At 36.8% G+C, this 19,263-nt stretch overlaps 1 protein-coding gene across 3 annotated transcripts in view; it reads left to right on the top strand.

Annotated features, from left to right (window-relative positions):
* The window catches only part of ATG4C (autophagy related 4C cysteine peptidase), a 44,206-nt gene that overhangs the window by 20,447 nt on the left and 4,496 nt on the right, over positions 1–19,263 (top strand). For all 3 annotated transcript variants that reach the window (XM_075002335.1, XM_075002333.1, XM_075002334.1), the window contains 6 exons: positions 2,173–2,503; positions 4,429–4,499; positions 7,271–7,407; positions 10,392–10,470; positions 11,125–11,201; positions 16,659–16,778. In XM_075002335.1, the coding sequence (XP_074858436.1) occupies positions 2,173–2,503; positions 4,429–4,499; positions 7,271–7,407; positions 10,392–10,470; positions 11,125–11,201; positions 16,659–16,778 (815 nt within the window). The remainder of the gene's footprint in view (positions 1–2,172; positions 2,504–4,428; positions 4,500–7,270; positions 7,408–10,391; positions 10,471–11,124; positions 11,202–16,658; positions 16,779–19,263) is intronic.

A 19,263-nucleotide genomic window follows, 5' to 3' on the forward strand; every position in this document is an offset into this window, starting at 1 on the left:
TGTACCACCATTTATAGTTCCATCAATGGCTTCCTCAGTTTTCTTCTGCCCATACTCTATTTGGTATATGCATTGGACAAAGTGCAATGGAGAACATTATATTCAGATGCAGTGCACATTCTGGTCACTCTAGTTCCTGAAAATGTGATGCATTTTAAGGCCAAACAAAACTATTTTTTTTTTTTTTTTAAAAGTAAGCTGACTGGATTTTACTTAAAATTTACAAGTGATCACTGGAATGTTCACTTTACATCTACCACCATGAAAAAATGAAAATACACTACTTAGCAAATTTCGATGTCAGGTTGCAATTTTCTGATGTCAGTATTATCAGATGTATTACTTGCAGATGGATTTGTATTAATCAAGGGCTGCTGGATTCCATGGCACTCTGATGAAAGCTCTTCAGCAATTTCAGATTCAAATAGAGATTTTTATAAATACAAATAATACAGTTGGAATAGTATTTTTATTTTTATACGAAATTCAGATATCATCCCAATAACAAGTTTTGATATGCAGCAGAATTTTGTATTGAAGACACATCCCTGCATCATAGTAGTTACTGGGAGAAGCTGGAAGAGGTTATAGGATCTGGCTAATGTCAGTTTAGCCTTTTAGCAGCTGAGCAGGCATAGCAAGCAGTTGGAGATTGTGAACTGAGAACAGAAACTGCAGCTATATATTAAAATGATCATCAGTGAAATAATTTAATCTGTCATTTAAATAGTCCCCTTTAGGTATGAGAATTCTACTCCTTTCACTTCATAGAGTTCACACCTTGTAGACAGTCTGACACAGCTCTAAAAATTCAGAGCTATGGCACTGTGTTGGGCTGTGGCCACATGTGGCCAAAACTTCAAAATGGCCATGCTAATGGCCAAATTGAAGAGTACTAGCGAGGTGCTGAACTGAATATTCAGTGCCTCATTAGTATTCTTCAGTTTGGCCACTAGCATGGCCATTTCGAAGTTTTGGCCAAGTGTGGCCACAATCTTGGTGTTTATTCTTGTATATTTTTAGGTTCCTTTTCATTAAAGCTAGAATCCAGTTATTTTTAATGAAAGAGTGCACAGCTCTGCAGCAGGGATTGAATTCCTTGAAAAGATCATCATAATCATAAGATATGTGAACATATAGTTTGAACATGTTTACCGCATCTGTCACTCAGACTCAGATGTATAAAGGTTTCTTCCCAAATCACTGCTGTAGCACTTCATTAAACTAATTCTCCCCTGTGGCAACTTCGAAGTGCCAGCTCGCGTGTAACCATGGCTAACCCGCCGGTACTTCGAAGAGTCTAGGCAACTTTGAAGTCCCTTTACTCCTTTGACTTTAACACTTCAAAGTTGCCGCAGGGGAAAATTAGCTTAATGAAGTGCTACATATGCACCACAGCACTTCATTAACAATCTTCCGACACCTTACTTATCACGTACCCTTCAAAGTAGGGAGCTCGTGTAGACACGTGAACAGCTACAGAAAAAGCAATGCTAGAAATGTGGACTAGAGATGCTTTGCTACAATAGACTATATTGGAAGAATTCTGTTTTCTAGTATAGACAGACATCAAGATTGTATCTGCTGAAGTGTCACTGTTGACCTTTTTTGACTGATGGACATTTTGAAAATTTATGTTTGGGAGAATGGTTCTTCTTTTCACAGAATAAGAATTCTTCATCTCTGTTTTTAAAGGAGAAAAAAAATTCTTCTCTATAAACTTGTTTCAGAAATCAACAAAAAAGAAAAAGGCTTTGACTTGAATAACTGTCAGTTGAACTTTTTTACATGTATTAAAATAATAAGCTTACTGTGTTGATTATATGTAAATTTCCCTAGTCTGTATCTTGTAACCTAACTCAGTTTGCGGAGTCTGTTATAGTCTCTTTTGGAAAGTCTTGTTAGGATTCATGGCTAAGAATGAAATGTAATGTGGCTGGTGTTTTTAGTTATTTCCCCCTCTCTCCCACACAAAGAAAAATAGAACAATTCCATTGTACTGCAGTTGACCTTTTTTCTTTGCCTATGTACACATCAGCAGTATTTGCATGTTTGAGTAAAGCATAGATTGGCCTTATTAAAAATAGGCACTTTTGTGGTATTTATGCAGAAAGATTTAAACTGTTGAGTTTTACAGCTTTCCCTCATGTTTAAAAAAACATTTTGTTGCAGCCTGGACCTGGCCGGCTGCATTGAACATTGAAAATTCAGACTCTGAATCATGGGCAAGCCACACAGTAAAAAAGCTGACTGCATCATTTGAAGCACCACTTACAGCAGAGAGAGAACCCAAGGTCCTGTCTAACAATCATAAGGAAGCACTAAAGAGAGACTGTTATGACAGTGAAATGAGAGATGAAATTTATCATAGAAAAATAATCTCTTGGTTTGGAGATTCTCCACCAGCATCTTTTGGCTTGCATCAGCTAATAGAATATGGAAAGAAGTCTGGGAAAACAGCTGGAGACTGGTATGGGCCTGCTGTTGTAGCGCACATTTTAAGGTAACATATTTTAAAATTTATCCTTTATTATTAAAATGTTTTAAGGATTATGAGAGAAACATTTAGAAGTGTCTTGAGCTTGCTTCAGGTTCATTGGACCCCTAACCATTAATTATTGACTTAGTGACATGACCATATTACTAGCAAATTTGAAGAGATAGGAAGGAAAATAGCAGATTTCAGGACGGAAGTATGAGCCCCTGTCCAGTCTTGTGGTTTATTTCTGAAACATTCCTATTTTCCTCCAGTCTGGGCAACAAGAGGCCCATGGTCTTTCATACCTCATCTTTAAATAGGGCTGCCTTTAATGAAATGTTCTAAAAACTAAGCACTCTTTCAACCTTGGAACATGCATAATATTATAGATTTTTTTTATACTGTAACCTGGGGGCTATAATGTACTGGTAGTGTAATGAAATGTCAGAGCTAAAATTGATGTTTTCAGCATTTCTTTGCACATATCAAATTCTTGTGAAACAGTAAATGTCTGGGACTATTAATATTATAATTACATTATAGTAAAAGTAAAGGATCTTTGACATTCAGTGTGAGTTTAAAAAAAAAATCAAATTTCTCTATACTCTGTGCCTGTATATGCCATTTCTTTGGATACTACTGATTTTGTTTTTTATAGTCTTATGTTTTTAGGTGGGTGCCAGTGTAGCCATAACGGAATCATTAATAAGTCACCTAAGCATGAGAGTCAAAGACAGATGTAATTTTTCTACATTTATGTAGATGCTGGAATAATTTCATATACAAGTAAACTCTCCTTGAATGAGCCTACATTGAAATACTACAGTGTTTGTTCTGTGACAGGTGAAGGTTATTTATGTATTTGCCTGCATTTGTAGTATTTTTTTCATGTCGTTAGATAACTGAAATTGATTTTTTTGTGAAATTTTCAAAATATTTTACTAATCCATTTTCTAATTTGCAAAAATTTACTTAGCTTCAGGATGCACATGATCAAATCATGTTTCCTTCAACGTAATTCCCACTGTAATTCAAATATTGCAAAGCTTTCCTTGCCTAGAACTTCCTGCTCCCTTACCTCATTACTGAGAGAGTCTCAATTTATGGAAGAGACAATCTCTATTAAATGATTCTTCAGAATATATTGTGAAATAAACGGGTAGTGACCATTTAATACAATCACATATCAGAAGTCAAAGACTAATCTTTTATTTTGAACAGTTTAATTTCTTTACAAATTTTGTCCTTCACTGATAATTGTAATTAAGACTGTCAACATATTTTTTAATTTTTAGTCATTAGATTCATTACTTTAATCTGAGACTAGTTTAATATAGCAACTACATTTTTAAAAGTTTCAGTGAAACCTTTGAGCTGTTCATGTATTAGTTTTTGTAGTAATAGATCTCTGAAGCTGATTCTGTGTGTCTTTAGCTTGTCTTAAGTTAGTTTGTGTAAGCTGAAGAACAGTTCTTTATGAGTGATTCTTCTTTGAAGGATTATTAAAGGAACTCTGTCAATTTGAAAAATCACATCTATTGGCAAATTAATACTTCCTGTAGTTACAAATCAAAAAAAGATTACTATAACCCAAAGTGCATGGGGTGGTGATGGTGCTTTGTGTTTTAGTTAGTAAATTTTGTGCATTTAAAAATATTTTGTTTGTCTCACTCATTGTTTCATCTCAATAGCCTGTCAGTTTCTGCTTTGCTGGAATGGCTTTTATAAATATTGTGTGGGAAAGCTGGGGAAAAAATAGACTTCAAAATTATTTTTATTTAAGGGATCTCTCTTTTTAAAAGGTAATCTATCAGAAACTGGAATATTTTGAAATCAGTTGCTTTTAAAGTCAAGTTAATAGTATCTTTAAAAATCAGGAGTCTAAATTCAGTTTACTCTTGATTTTTGACATGAAATATTCTGTCAAATAATCTTCTATTTGCACTTAGAAAAGCTGTTGAAGAATCAAGAGATCCTGAATTACAAGGGATAACTCTCTATGTTGCTCAGGATTGTACAGGTAACTGATATGGCTGTTATATGTTTGAGTCAACTTTCTAAGCACTTCACGTACACTTTTCAGTTAGTGCTCAACAACATTACAATTTCCAAAGACAAAACTAAATGCTAGAAATATATGTTTTGAAATCCTTAAAACTGGAATCATAGGCTCAGAGCTGACATTGGGCGGTGTGTGTAGTACAAAAATAACCTTGAAGTTGCTTACGTCGAAGTAACAGACTTCAAAGTTGTTATTTACTTTAAAGTTAAACTTTGAAGTAAGGAACTACTCCATTCCTGGTGACTTTGAAGTTGGGCTCCCTCACTTCAAAGTTAACTTTGAAGGAAAGATGTGTGTAGACTCTCTGCAGGCTACTTTGAAGTAGAGCCTAATTTTTAAGTTAACTTTGAAGTTAATTCCTAGTGTAGACACACCCTTGGGCTCAGAACTGCGCAACATCTTTGAATTTCGTCTTGATGAATCAAACATAATGAATGGAAAGCTTGATAAATTCCTTGTTTGGCATCTGTTTAGCATATCATTCAAAATAGTTTGTGTGCCTTTTTCCCTGTCTAATCTGCCAGGCTAAATTATGACTTTTTAGTTGATTCTAGGGAATCCATTGGTTTTTCTGATAGGCCTGCTCTTCAGAATGAAGACATTTGGTTTAAAGTACACCATCCTGTCCTGTGGAATGCAGCAAGTGTTGGACTTGAAAAATAAAAAAAATGGAAAACCCTCCCTAGCCTTCCCAAAAACCCCAAAATAAAAAACTGTCAGTAATTTAACTTATTATTCATTTTCTTAAATATTAGGATGCATTTTCTTTGCAACAGAAGGTTTACTTTTCTTTCATGAATGGGTCCATAGGAAAGTTAATGCACCAGTTTCTGGTAGTAATAAATCTGAATCAGTTTTCATTCAAAACTTAAAGATGTGTGCAATCCTATAAACTCAACACTATGGCTTCCTATTTTCCACTGTAAACAGACATTGTATAAGACCTCTCAAGAGTACACACACTATAAATATTTGGCTGTTCTCACAAACAGGTACATCTGCAGGAATAGAAGAGAATAAGACAAATGAAGTATTTAATAAAACTTTACACTAATGTCTGACGATCTAGGCTTTCAAATGAAAGAATAATATATCATTTCTATAGCTGCGTTTGGTTTCCAAAATTTAGTTTTTATGATATACCTGGTCTTGGGAGATCATCGAAAAGAATGGCATTGCTGTATTATCAAGCTTGTTTGAAAGGGACATACTCGATTTAATTGTATATGCTAAGCAAATTTATTTACAGTGTTACATCTAACACATTACAATGTGAAAAGTGAGAGATTAAAAAAAGCCTTAATATAGTCTTAAATTAAATATTGGACTTAGTTTTTTTTTGTTTTGTTTTTTTTATACACTTCTCTGAGTGGAAGGAAGGAAAACGAGTGTACATGTTGAACATCACTTGTCCAGCACTCTCATGTCCCGCAACATCTGTAGTCCAGCATGATTTTAGTTAGCCCAACAACCACTTATGATGAGTGTAGCCAGTTTCCTGTGGTCCCATAAAGTTTTACACCTACCAGTCTTGGCTCTCAGTGTTCTGTGCTGTTGTTTAGCTCTGTGAGGCTAGAGAGACTGGGACTTTTCAGTCTAGAAAAGAGGACACTGAGGGGCGATATTATAGAGGTATATTAAAATCATGAATGGTGTGGAGAAAGTGAATATAGAAAAGTTTACTTGTTCCCATAATATAAGAACAAGAGGACACCAAATGAAATTAATGGGTAGCAGGTTCAAAACTAATAAAGTTTTTCTTCACACAGCGCGCAGTCAACCTGTGGAACTCCTTACCAGAGGATGCTGTGAAGGCCAGGACTCCAACAGAGTTTAGAAAAGAGCTCGATAAATATTTGGGGGCTAGGTCCGTAGATGGCTATTAGCAAGGGGTAAGGTATGGTGTTTAGCCTTTTGTTGAAGGTGGGAGATGGATAGCAGGAGACAAATCACTTGATCATTGTATTTGGTTCTCCTCCTCTGGGGCACCTGGCATTGGCTGCTGTTGGTAGACAGGATACTGGGCTAGATGGACCTTTGGTCTGACCCAGTATGGCCACTCTTATGTTCTGATTTACCCCTAAATATCTTCTAAGAGCCCAGTAAGTATGGGAAGTGTTGATAATGCTTCTAGACAATATTGACCTCCAGTGATCCAGCAAATTCTCTCATTCGGCATCAATTAGGTCCTGGGGGTGCCAGACAAGAGAGGTTCAACCTGTGTTTCAGATTTTAAACTCGTGATCTAATACTGCATATTTGAATATAAATATTTTAATAAAGCTTTCCTTTGATTTTTGTTTCTTTTTTTGTCACAAGCTTTGTGACTAAATTTCTTAGAACTCTCATATGAAAATCAAACATCTATCTAAACAAATGTTGAACATTTATTTTAAAAAGGAAAGAAATGTTTCTCTGTTCTTCTCAGCTGTCTTCCTAGACCAGTTATCCAAATTGTGAGACCCATCAATGTAACATAACATTCTAAAAAATGTATCCCAGGTATGGAAAACATGATTAGTTTCTGTTAATACAGACTTCTCAGGAGGACTGTTCAAAGTAGAGAGAGTCATTTTAAAAGAATTGTACCGTTTTAACTTTATCCTGCTTAAATGTTGTAATTTTGGAGGCATGTTATATTTTATAAAAGGTATTCAGTATATTTTTATTTTTTAAAAACTGCATGTGTATTTTAATGGTCCTCAAGTATATTTATTATCTTATTTCAGTTTACAGTTTGGATGTTGTTGATAGACAGTGCTCTTCTATGGGCTCTGAAAAAGCAGCTACCAAAGCTGTAATTATATTAGTTCCTGTAAGACTTGGTGGAGAGAGAACCAACATGGACTACTTGGAGTTTGTAAAGGTATAAAATAAGAGTTCTTCCCCCCCCCCCCCCCCGCCCCCAAACAGTAGGACTAGGTATAAAAAGATTTTTCAGGGTGGTAATCTTCTAGCTATTAAATGTGGTGATGATTTTGCACTTGTAAGTTATAAAGTTTGACTTTAGAGATTTTAAAAGTCAGTATTACACGATCACACAATTGCAGAACATGATGTCCTGTGGTATAGCAGTGATAAATATTCTATTCCTAAAGTAGTTTTGGTAATGCAGTGACTCAAATTACAAAAAATAATTTAGTAAATATATGGTATTTTCATTTGTGGTGTCGTAAATTAACTTTTCATGTTACCCTTCACTTAAATTTAAATCAAGTTGCTTTTTTTTTGTCCTTTTTTTTTTTAAATCCTTAAATAGCACATGTTGAATACTACCAGCTACACTTTCACAGCTTTATTCCTTTTACTTCTCTCTTTCAGGTTTGAAAGTTTATAATCATTTGATCCAACTGGCAGTTTTTGAGGACATTATTTCTTTAGCTAGGGGTTTGGGTGTCTGTCTATATACAGGATAGCGATGATTGAGTGAAAAATCCACTAGTTTATCAAATTTCAGGACAGAGCTAGGAACAAACATTTTTAGTGTAGGGTATCTAAATGTAGAATCATAATGCCTTTATTTGTAGGCTAGTACACAGACAGCTTTTGACTCCCCCCCCACCCAAAGGGTTTCCGATCTTGTGTGGTCACTCTTTTTAATGTGAGCTTTTGTATTGATGTTGTCTATTTTTATTTACTGGGAAATATGCTGTCATTTGCAGATGTATCTCACTGCAGCTAGGATAAAAGGGGCTTCAACTAAAATCATCAATCATCCTGTGTTTGTAATTCATTGAAAGTAACTTTTTGCTGTGGATTAAAGTAAATAGCAATGCAGGCTTCAGAACTGAATTAAGTAAATACGTGTTTACGAGGGCTTTGGCAATCTGTGTATGATAGTTGTTACTTAATTTTTTTTTTTTTAAATACCTTTTTTATATAAGAAAAGTACTGGATTCCCTTAAGGAAATCAGACCTTTGCTTTACCTAAGTAATCCTATTTTCAGTTTTGCTGCAGTAGAGTAGATTGATTGGACATGGACTTAAACAGTTTTCTCCTCTTTATTGTTATGCTTTTAGCCCTTGTTGATAATAGAAATAAGTGATACTTTCTCCTTCCCTATTTAAACCACTCAGAAGTAGGTTTCCATGTTGTTTGTATCTTGGGGCAGTGATATGATAACTGTGCCAAAGTTGAAATTTTGTTACTTTGTTAATATTGTCTTTTAAGCCCAAACTTCTTGTTGGACGATATGTAATGATCTAACATTTAGTGCCTAACATTTAGAAATTAGGGTATAAGTGCCCACTGCTATTTTAACTTAGATAGCAGTTTTCTGGGGTGGTTGGAAAGGCTGATGTCCAACATGGGCCAATATGGATAATTAGAGTTCTTCCCCAGCATGAGAAATAATGCATGTGCTCTTGCCCTACTCCCTGCTGTTTACTTACCCTCTTCATGTACATGAGATACTTCTCTTCAAAACTGCCACAGACAACATCAGAGCAGCATTGGAAGTAGAGGCAGCACCAGTACACATTTCTTACCCCCTCTTGTCTTTTACAGCTCTTTCTCTTAGAGGCTACGTCTACATGTGCATGCTACATCGAAATAGCTTATTTCGATGTAGCATCATCGAAATAGTCTCTGTCGATGAATAACGTCTACACGTCCTCCAGGGCTGGCAACGTCGACGTTCAACTTCGAAATAGGCGCTGCAAGGGAATGTCTACACGCCAAAGTAGCACACATCGAAATAAGGGTGCCAGGCACAGCTGCAGACAGGGTCACAGGGCGGACTCAACAGCAAGCCGCTCCCTTAAAGGGCCCCTCCCAGACACAGTTGCACTAAACAACACAAGATCCACAGAGCCAACAACTGGTTGCAGACCCTGTGCATGCAGCGTGGATCCCCAGCTGCCGCAGCAGCAGCCAGAAGCCCTGGGCTAAGGGCTGCTGCACACGGTGACCATAGAGCCCTGCAGGGGCTGGAGAGAGAGTGTCTCTCAACCCCCCAGCTGATGGCCACCATGGCGGACCCCGCTATTTCGATGTTGCGGGACGCAGATCGTCTACATGTGCCCTACTTCGACGTTCAACTTCGAAGTAGGGCGCTATTCCCATCCCTTCATGGGGTTAGCGACTTCGATGTCTCGCCGCCTAATGTCGATTTCAACTTTAAAATAGCGCCCAACATGTGTAGCCGTGATGGGCGCTATTTCGAAGTTGGCGCCGCTACTTCGAAGTAGTGTGTATGTGTAGATGTGGCCAGAAACAGCTGTAGCCTTTTCTTGTGATATGAGTCTCTCTGAGTGGGAGCTGTTACCTACAAATAGGAGGGAGAGGGTTAGTGAAGGGCCACTGAAGGTAAAACTTCATGCCAGGCAATCTACAGTGACTTAAAACTTCTGTTAGATTACATTTATTGTTCTTTTCTAAATTGTCCTACCTGTTTGAAACTGTGAGCACTTGAAAATGAGACTGGGTCATCCCTTTTATGAACGTCTGCTAGCATATGTTCAGTTCTACCAACTGTAAACATTCAAAAATGCCCTAGGAAATCATTACTCTTTTTTTAAATAACTTTGGCCTGATTTGTCTCTTTGCTCTTTGAGCACTTAAAGTTTACATTTCTTAGCTTTTTCTCCACAACTACAAAAGCCTGAGATTCTAGTGTAACTGCATGATTCCAGGAACTGGAGCTGTCATAGGGGCACCAAATCCTGAGATCTGCAATAAAATTGCAAAAGTTGGTAACACTGTGGCACTTCAATAAGGCATTCACCTTGACCTTTCTCTCTCAATGTGATGGTCAGTAAAAGTGAACTGAATAAAGTTACGCAAAGTTACTTGAATTTTGCACCTTCTGTTAGCTTTTAAATCTGAATTATTTAATATTTTGTTGGCAGGGAATTTTGAGTCTTGAGTACTGTGTTGGTATTATTGGTGGGAAACCTAAGCAGTCATATTACTTTGCTGGATTTCAAGGTTAGTGTTTTAATAAGAGATGTCTCTTCAGTGTTATCCTTTTAAAAACGAGACAGTTAATATAGCATCCGTGGGATGCAGAATGATTAAAATAGCAAAATGAGTACCTTATTAATTCATCATATCTGCCAAAGTACAGTCATTTTCCTCCATATAGTAATTGGATTCTGCTAAATGTACATTGAATTTTCTTTGTTGCATAAACAAGAATAATCTATCTGTTTCACCAAACTTTAAAAGCCTTTGCTGCTACTGTCTGGCAGTTCTTATTTACATATTTACTTTTTAGCAGTTTAAGTCGTGCTAGTTGATGCTCAAATGACAAGCAATATGTTCTTCCTGTCAGCATGAAGTAGCACAATGCATTTTTCATATGCAAACTCTAGAATATAATTGTGTGTTTGTAAAAGTAATTTTATCACCAAAATTAAATGACAGTCTCATCACTTTATAAAAATTCTGCTTATACAAGCATATTTGATTATGCAAAAGTTAATCTGTCCTGCAAAAACCAATGCTTCAGTCAATGAATGTCAGTCTGGCAAATAGTTACTTGCTGGCTTTTTTTCAGCTGTTCTGCATAGAAATTGGATTGTAAGCAGTGTAATAATAAGGTGTTTTTTGAATTACTTGTCTTCTGTTTTGTCCTTGTAGATGACAGTTTGATTTACATGGATCCTCATTACTGCCAGTCTTTTGTAGATGTCAGCATAAAGGATTTCCCTCTTGAGGTAGTATGGATAAAGAGCTGGTACTGTTTTTTTTTCCCCATAGGAATCAAACACTAATTATTTAGAGCTGTTCTAGATAGCTGTATTTTTACAGTTACGTTGTTTGTCAAAATTTTGTCCTTTATAGACCTATAATCAACAAAAATGACCAAAGGTTAAATACTTAGTAGTGGATTTTAATTTATTGTGTACTTACTACTTCATTTAGCTTTATCTGTCTCTGGTTATATATTACAGACCTTCCACAAATAAATGATCATGCCACTAAGTAATTTTCCGTTATAGACAGCTAAACAGTAGCAGAAATCTTAAACATTACACCTGGGTTCTATTAAAATAATAATAAACTGGTGTCAGAAATGTATGCCAGAGTATAATAGGGTTTAGCTTTGTTTTGAACTTTAGATTACACAAACTTACTTTCTCCTTCTTTGAACAGGGATTTTCAGTGTGTTCTCTGGTCAGGCTTGGTGGTTTGCCATTCCAGCACTGTTAACTACTCATTTAACTTCTTAGATAAGGATTTTATATTGTTGTATTGTTTTTACTGATGTCTTTTCTATGCTGTTCCTTTCTAAGGTTGTCTTATCATTATTTTAAATCAAGTTAGCTCCATAAATCAGTAGCTTTCAAGGGCTTGTCAAGTCTGAGTGTGTAGTTACTGTTTCTTTTTTTTTTTTAGCTATGGCATGCTGTCGTCTTCTGGTTATAGTTAATGCATCTTGTCAGACTCTGTCTAGGACTTGGAAAAAGTCAGACTTACACTAGTATTTTCTTCCCTCTTTCAACAACTCACATTTTTTTTAAAAGAGTAAATCCAAGGAAAGGTACTAAAGAATTGCAGTTACAAGTAGCCTGTAGTTAAGTCAATATGACCCCAATGCTCATGTTAAAGGTTGTTTTCAATACAGCAGCTTAAAATTTCTCCTTCAGAATCCTGTGGTATCTAACCCTCACGTGAACCTCCAGCTTCCTCTGAATGACGCTTTATCAACTATGGAACCTATCTGGGACTTGATCTTGTTGACTTCATGGGAGCCAAGGGTTCACAGCACATTGCAAGAACTGGCCATAGAGCACGGAGGTGTACTCTATCGTGTAACTTAGCAGCAAAAGAGGGCACTGAGAACTAAACATTGAAAAACCTAAAACACAATTTCACAAAACTACACTTCTTTTGGGGAGGCAAGGACATTTACATTCCCCCATATTGGCAGGTTCCAGCAGGATTCTGTGGCTGTGAAGTCACAAGCATAATGAATACTATGATAACACTTAAAGTTTTGCTGTAGGTCCTTGCACAGGGAGCTGGGTTGGGGGAAAATGCTCTTTTAAGCTTACATATTGTGCTTGCATCCTTCTAATCTGCCAATTGGGGAATTCAGTACATTCTTAAATTGATGAACTTTAGTTAAATTTAAAATATAAGTCAAATGGTTTGTAATGAAGCCTGCAACTTTATTGTGGGCCTAAGGCTACGTCTACACGTGCACCCAACGTCGAAATAGCTTATTTCGATGTTGCGACATCGAAATAGGCTATTTCGATGAATAACGTCCACACGTCCTCCAGGGCTGGCAACGTCGATGTTCAACTTCGACGTTGCTCAGCCCAACATCGAAATAGGCACAGCGAGGGAACGTCTACACACCAAAGTAGCACACATCGAAATAAGGGAGCCAGGCACAGCTGCAGACAGGGTCACGGGGCGGACTCAACAGCAAGTCGCTCCCTTAAAGGGCCCCTCCCAGACACACTTTCATTAAACAGTGCAAGATACACAGAGCCAACAACTAGTTGCAGACCCTGTATATGCAGCACGGACCCCCAGCTGCAGCAGCAGCAGCCAGAAGCCCTGGGCTAAGGGCTGCTGCCCACGGTGACCACAGAGCCCCGCAAGGGCTGGAGAGAGAGTATCTCTCAACCCCCCAGCTGATGGCCGCCATGGAGGACCCCGCTATTTCGATGTTGCGGGACGCGGATCGTCTACACGTCCCTACTTCGATGTTGAACGTCGAAGTAGGGCGCTATTCCCATCCGCTCATGGGGTTAGCGACTTCGACGTCTCGCCGCCTAACGTCGATTTCAACTTCGAAATAGCGCCCAACACGTGTAGACGTGACGGGCGCTATTTCGAAGTTACTGCCGCTACTTCGAAGTAGCGTGCACGTGTAGACGCAGCCTAAAGCTGTTGCTGCTATGTAACAAGTTTAAAAACAGAGAGGAGAGCTGGAATTATTTCAGCTTCCTTGTACACTGCTATTGTGAGTAAAGTTCAGTTAAGTCAGGTGTCATGTAATATGACATTATAAATTTCCTTCTAGAAAACTAGTGAATTCAAAAAGAACTGTGGGCAGTTTTGATAGTTTCAAACAAAAGAGAAAAAGTTTTAGATACAGAACTTTTTTCATTTAATAGTGTCTTTCAGAGAGCCTCAGATGCAAGTTGGTAAATGAACTAACTTTATTAGTGTTAGCAGGACTGGACAATGATCTTACTCTGAACACTGTGCAAGTGCATAGTAAATGCAGTAAATTATTTCCAAATAATATTCTTTAAATGTATTTTGAAGATGCACAAAATACTGATTTGGCTGGATCACATCATATTACTTTTCTGATACAGGATTGTGTATTGGAAGGTCATGCTCAGTACATTGAATAGTAATATATGATTTGTTTAGAAGTGTCAGAGCATAAACAGAAATTGTTCTCTATGGCTGTGGCCGCACTTGGGCAAAACTTCAAAATGGCGCGGCTAAAGGCCAAACTGAAGAATACAAATGAGGCACTGAATTGCATATATTGAATGGGTGTGGCTTGGTGCACCTACAGGGGGTCCTTTTCAAAAGGACCCTTCACATTTTGAAATCTCCTTATTCATCTTAGCTGACAGGAATAAGGGTATTTTGAAATGTGCAGAATCCTTTCGAAAGGGATCCCCATGTAGCTGCACTGAGCCACACGCATTTGAAAGCAGTGCTTTCGAAGTGCTGCAGCTGGCAGCATGCGAATGCTAAAGAGGTGCTGAATATTCAATTCAGCACCTCATTAGTATTCATCGATTTGGCCATTAGCATGGCCATTTCAAAGTTTTGGCCAAGTATGGCCACAGCCTTAGTGTGGGTAATAGTTTGTTAGCTTTCTCTATAGGAAATAATTTCAAAATTGACAAATTATCCAGAAGAAATTGGAAATCAGTCCACTCTGTATTGGTGTCTAGAAACTGTTTGAGTGGAAAAAAGTAAGTATTGTCACTTTCACAGCATTAATAATATTTCCCCTGGATATAATACAAAACTACTCTTAGGCTGTTACATTGTCACTTTTATTGTTGCTGTTAGAATGCTTTATTTAAGGCAGAATTCCAATATCTAACTTTGATTAACTGCATATGTTGTTTAGGCAGTGTTAGGGAAAACACCAGAAATAGGCGTCAGTCTTATAGGAATGTAAGTTGCTAGTCTTTATCAACTTTGTAGCAAATGTAGTTTAAAACATAAATGTTTTTATTTGTAACTGGACCAGTTATTTGTAAAGAGCAATAGCTGCCTAGATTGTAGAACTGCCACAGTGAGAAACACCTTAAAATTGTATGTGGCTCTCTTTACTCTTGCAGATCTGCTTTTAACCTAGGTCAAAAATGAAAAAGTAGGAAGGTGTTAGGAAGCAAGATTCTACAATGGAGTGCCGGATGTTGGCTTGCTTTGTTCCTGTAGAGTCTGGTTAGATCTTAATAATTGTTATTTTGATGCAAGCATAAGCTAACTGAGTTTCCCTGATGTGCATCTAAATATGTGTTTCACATTACTTCCTTTCATATTGGTCCCTGGGGAAGTACTCCAGAGAATAGAACTACTTAGTCCAGTCTCAGTAGAACATGAAATGTGAAGAGTTAAGATTTGTTAGATTTGTAAATACTAAGCTATTATAAGAGTATTATTAGTGATTTAATGGATGGTCCATGGTATGGATAGCTCTGGATGATAGTAGGATATAAAGCCTTCTCCCTTTAAATCGCTGAGAGTATGTCTACACTTGTCAGAAGATTAACATGCTGGCAGTCACTCTTCTGGGTTCGATTTAGTGTGCCTAGTGGGGCTACATAACTGTCAAAGTGCTACCATCGACTCCAGTACTCCTGGCAGTCAAGACGAATAAGGGAAGTTGACAGTAGAGTTTCCTCTGTCCATCTCCTGCTGTGGGGATGGTGACAAAACTCTATTTTAGTTAAGTCGACACTAGCTACATAATTCTCGTAGCTGATTTGCATATCAAAAATTGATTTTTATACCCCAGTGTAGAGCTGGCCTGACTGCTACCTATATCCATAATGGCCAAGTTGTTTAACCATAAGATGTCTGTTCTGCGATACGTGAAATGAGTTAATGCTTTTGTCCAACTCCATATAAACACGAAACCCATAATTGTTACTTCTGTTCAGTCTCCAGATCCACTTAATTACTGTGGAGACTGAAAGTGAACTACTCTGTGTATATTCTTTCTGGATTTGGGTGAAGCAATGTGGGGAAATGTGTGCTGCTATTACTTGTGGTTGCCCTGTGAAAAGCTGTCAGTTTGACTGTCTAGGCTGCAGGCTTCTGTCAACAAAAGTCTTTTCAACAGAGTGTACATCCAGACTGCAGATCTCTCAGATCTGGGATGAGATCTGCTGGTCGGGAGTGTTCTGTTGACATCCCTGTACACCTTGTTCCATGCAGAAGGAATGTCTTGAAAGAGGGGGGTTTTCCAACATTTGGCCCCATATGGACAGACCAAATGTTCGAAAAGCCTCTCTTGACAAAACTGTTGGCAAAAGATATGCAAATTCATTGCACAATTTGCATATCTTTTGCCGACAGTTCCTGGCAATCTAGACACAGCCTTTATCATCTATCATAAGAACAAATTTTTCATTTAAAAATCATTGTGTAAAATATTAAGTGGATTTTTGTACTTGTGGTATATTGTAATATTTTGCCTTTCCACCCCCCCCCCCCACCCCCGTTTTTCTTGCTAAAGAACATGCATTCAGGATTTGTCTTTTAGGTAGTATGGGGGGCATGGAGATACATGGTGGAAAAGCAGGAAATGTGCTTTGCAATGGATCATTCCCCTTCCTTACTTTGGGAATAGTCATAAAATACTGTCTGGAGCTTCCTACTTTTGACAAATTCTGCATCCTTTTTAAACTGGCATTAATGTGGCATAGTGTGGAAGCTTAGTAAATAGACTGTAAACAGTACTAGGTTATGTGGCCTTGCGAATGTCAACAGGTGAAATAACTTGAATGTTTTGGGGGACAGAAATAATTTTAAAATTTTTCTGGTTTTGAAGCATATGTGGCATGTTGAGTTATATGTTACAGCCATTAATACAAAAGCAAATTCATGGATATCTGTGCCTTCCTCATGTCTTTAAAAGATCTTTTAAAATGTTTTTATCTCAATAATTGCAGTCATTTCATTGTCCTTCCCCAAAAAAGATGGCATTCAAAAACATGGATCCTAGTTGTACAATAGGATTTTATTGTAGAAACATGCAAGACTTTGAAAGAATTTCTGAAGAAATAACTAAGGTAAGTGTTGAAATTATGAAATTGATATCTGAGAGATACTTTCTATCAAGAACTACAATAATACATACTATATATATATATATATATATATATTAAGAATAGAGAATATAGTCTTAGACATACTAAGTAGACCTTATCCAGTTCTAGAAATAGGAATTTATTGAAGAGGAACAAACATACAGGAACTCTACGTGTTCATAACATGGGATGTACAAATATTCTAAAGTCTGGAGAAGGAGCATAACTAATGTGTAAAATTGTTGCTAAGAGAAAATGTGCGTAATAAACTGAAACAAATCAGTGTAGTTAAGGGTTGAAAATAATTAAATCTTTTATGTAGCCTCAGTATAAGCTTATTCCACTAGGTGGCAGTATTGAAATGAAAATATTTTTGCCGACAGTACCTTTTGAGGTCATTGGATTGCTTTCTACCTGAAGAGGAATTTTTAAATGCAATCTATACTTTGGGGATGAATTGTTTTGTTTTGTTTTTTTTAAATGGAAATATTTGAGTAAAGCAAAACTGTGCCTTATTTCTTGTTAGTATAAGGACTTTTTGTTACATTTCAAGATAAGTCAATATTTGTATGACTTGGAAGCATTGTTCTAAAGCATCAAAGCAGGTATCTTACCTACCTAATGAGGCCTATTTCACTTGAAGAATATAGGAACAAGTCTATTTAGGTACGTTGGAATTTAATTGACAGGTGTTTTCTTCTAGACTGTTGCAGTGTATGAATGCCTATGGTGTGATACAGTATTAAGGTGTGTTGCATTAGCAATGGTACCAAATAACCAAATGTTTTATGATCAAAAATTGCCTATAAAGAATTCAGCAATAACAAAAGATGTAGTATCATTAATACATTTGCCACAGTGGTTATCGCATCTTTTCAAGAAAGTAATATTTGTATGACACAGTAACTTTCTGAGTTAAGCGATAAATATTTTTATTGGATATTATTTCATGCCTTCTTCAGATTTTAGACTTAGTAGCCACATATTGTGGTCAGTAGATTTTTGATTGATTAATGCTGAAGTTCGTTTTCTCCTGTATGATTGAGACATGAAAGACTAGAAAGTAGAGTTAGAGAGGACAGGTATTCCAAAGCAAGAGAGACATAGAATGATGGTTAAGCTAAACATTTATAGCAAAGTTTGGTTATCTGCCCTACTGTATTTGAGAGGAGATTTAAGAATATGACAAAATAGCAAAAGAGAAATTGAGATATGTAAGAACCTTTTTTATTTTTTCTCTTGTCTTCCTCTTAAATCTTAGGCCACATGAATTTCTCTCCCCATCCAGTTCTTGGATGCTCTGAAACACCAACTACCTTTAATGCTGAATGAGTTGATTTTATTCATATAACTTTTTTTTATTAGCATTTTGGATTGAGGTTCTTTAATATTAATTGGATGACATCAGTGTAAGTGTACCCAAAATAAACTGTTCCCTAAATTTTTCCCTAAAAAAGTTTTCATCTGAATATTTTATGTGAAGAACAGTCCTACCATCATCCTCCAGTCTTCCCATCAGCTTATGTTTTGCTGCTCTATTACTTTTCTATACATGTGTGATGGATCACTTTTAAGAGTAACTTAATGACTTTAATGGTAGTATAGTGTACTTTCAAGTAGGGGCACCCAGGTTAGGCTAATGAAGAACTGCAGTTTATTGCTCCTTTGGCAAGTGAAGTATTAGGGTTCTGTAGAACCTAAGTCAGACTTGCTGCCATTGGTTTTAAAACAGTGTAGATATGCCCTTGAAATCCCCAAAAATAAAGTTGTTAATCTTTGAAAGTTAATTACTGACCATGAAGTTTAAATATTTTTGCAAATTATGAAAATAAGCTAAATTCCTGTTTTGGTGGAGGAAAGAGGAGTGGTTCTCTGACTACAGAACTGTTTTTGTAATGTCTATGCAGTACCTCATAGTTCATTCAAGCAATGATAATTCTGGAAGTGGATAAAGTTAGTGTGTGTTTGTGTTTTGTAAGCCAACTAAAATTGAAAATCAGACATTGGTTTGAACTCTGTTTGGTTGCTCTGCTTGTTTCTTTTGTAAAAATGCAACAGTGATCACATTTATACTGTAAGTTTCCCAAAAATGGGAGACTGTAAGGGTAATATTTTTAAAGGGCGTACCTTAAACAACAAGAAAAGTGTAAAAACATACTTGTTTGAGAGCCACAGTGATTTATTCATTTGTAATTGTCTGCTGTTATCTGTGTCTGTTGAGCAGACACAATAGAGAAACATTGCTTAGCAGCCAGTTACTGAGATTCAGCATGTCAAATTAATGAGATCTTTTCTAATAATTGTTTCTTGTTGATGTGAACATCTGGGTGGAATTATCTTTTATATAACAAAAATCACATACATGCACACATTTGCCTTAGCTTTCAAAAAAGTTAAAATACTGAAACTTGCTTGCAGAATTTGCCCATTGACTCAGAAGCTAGTGGAGTGCCAGAGTGGCATGCAA

This window comes from Carettochelys insculpta, chromosome 9, assembly GCF_033958435.1.
Source record: "Carettochelys insculpta isolate YL-2023 chromosome 9, ASM3395843v1, whole genome shotgun sequence".
In the NCBI taxonomy this organism is placed as follows: Eukaryota; Metazoa; Chordata; order Testudines; family Carettochelyidae; genus Carettochelys; species Carettochelys insculpta.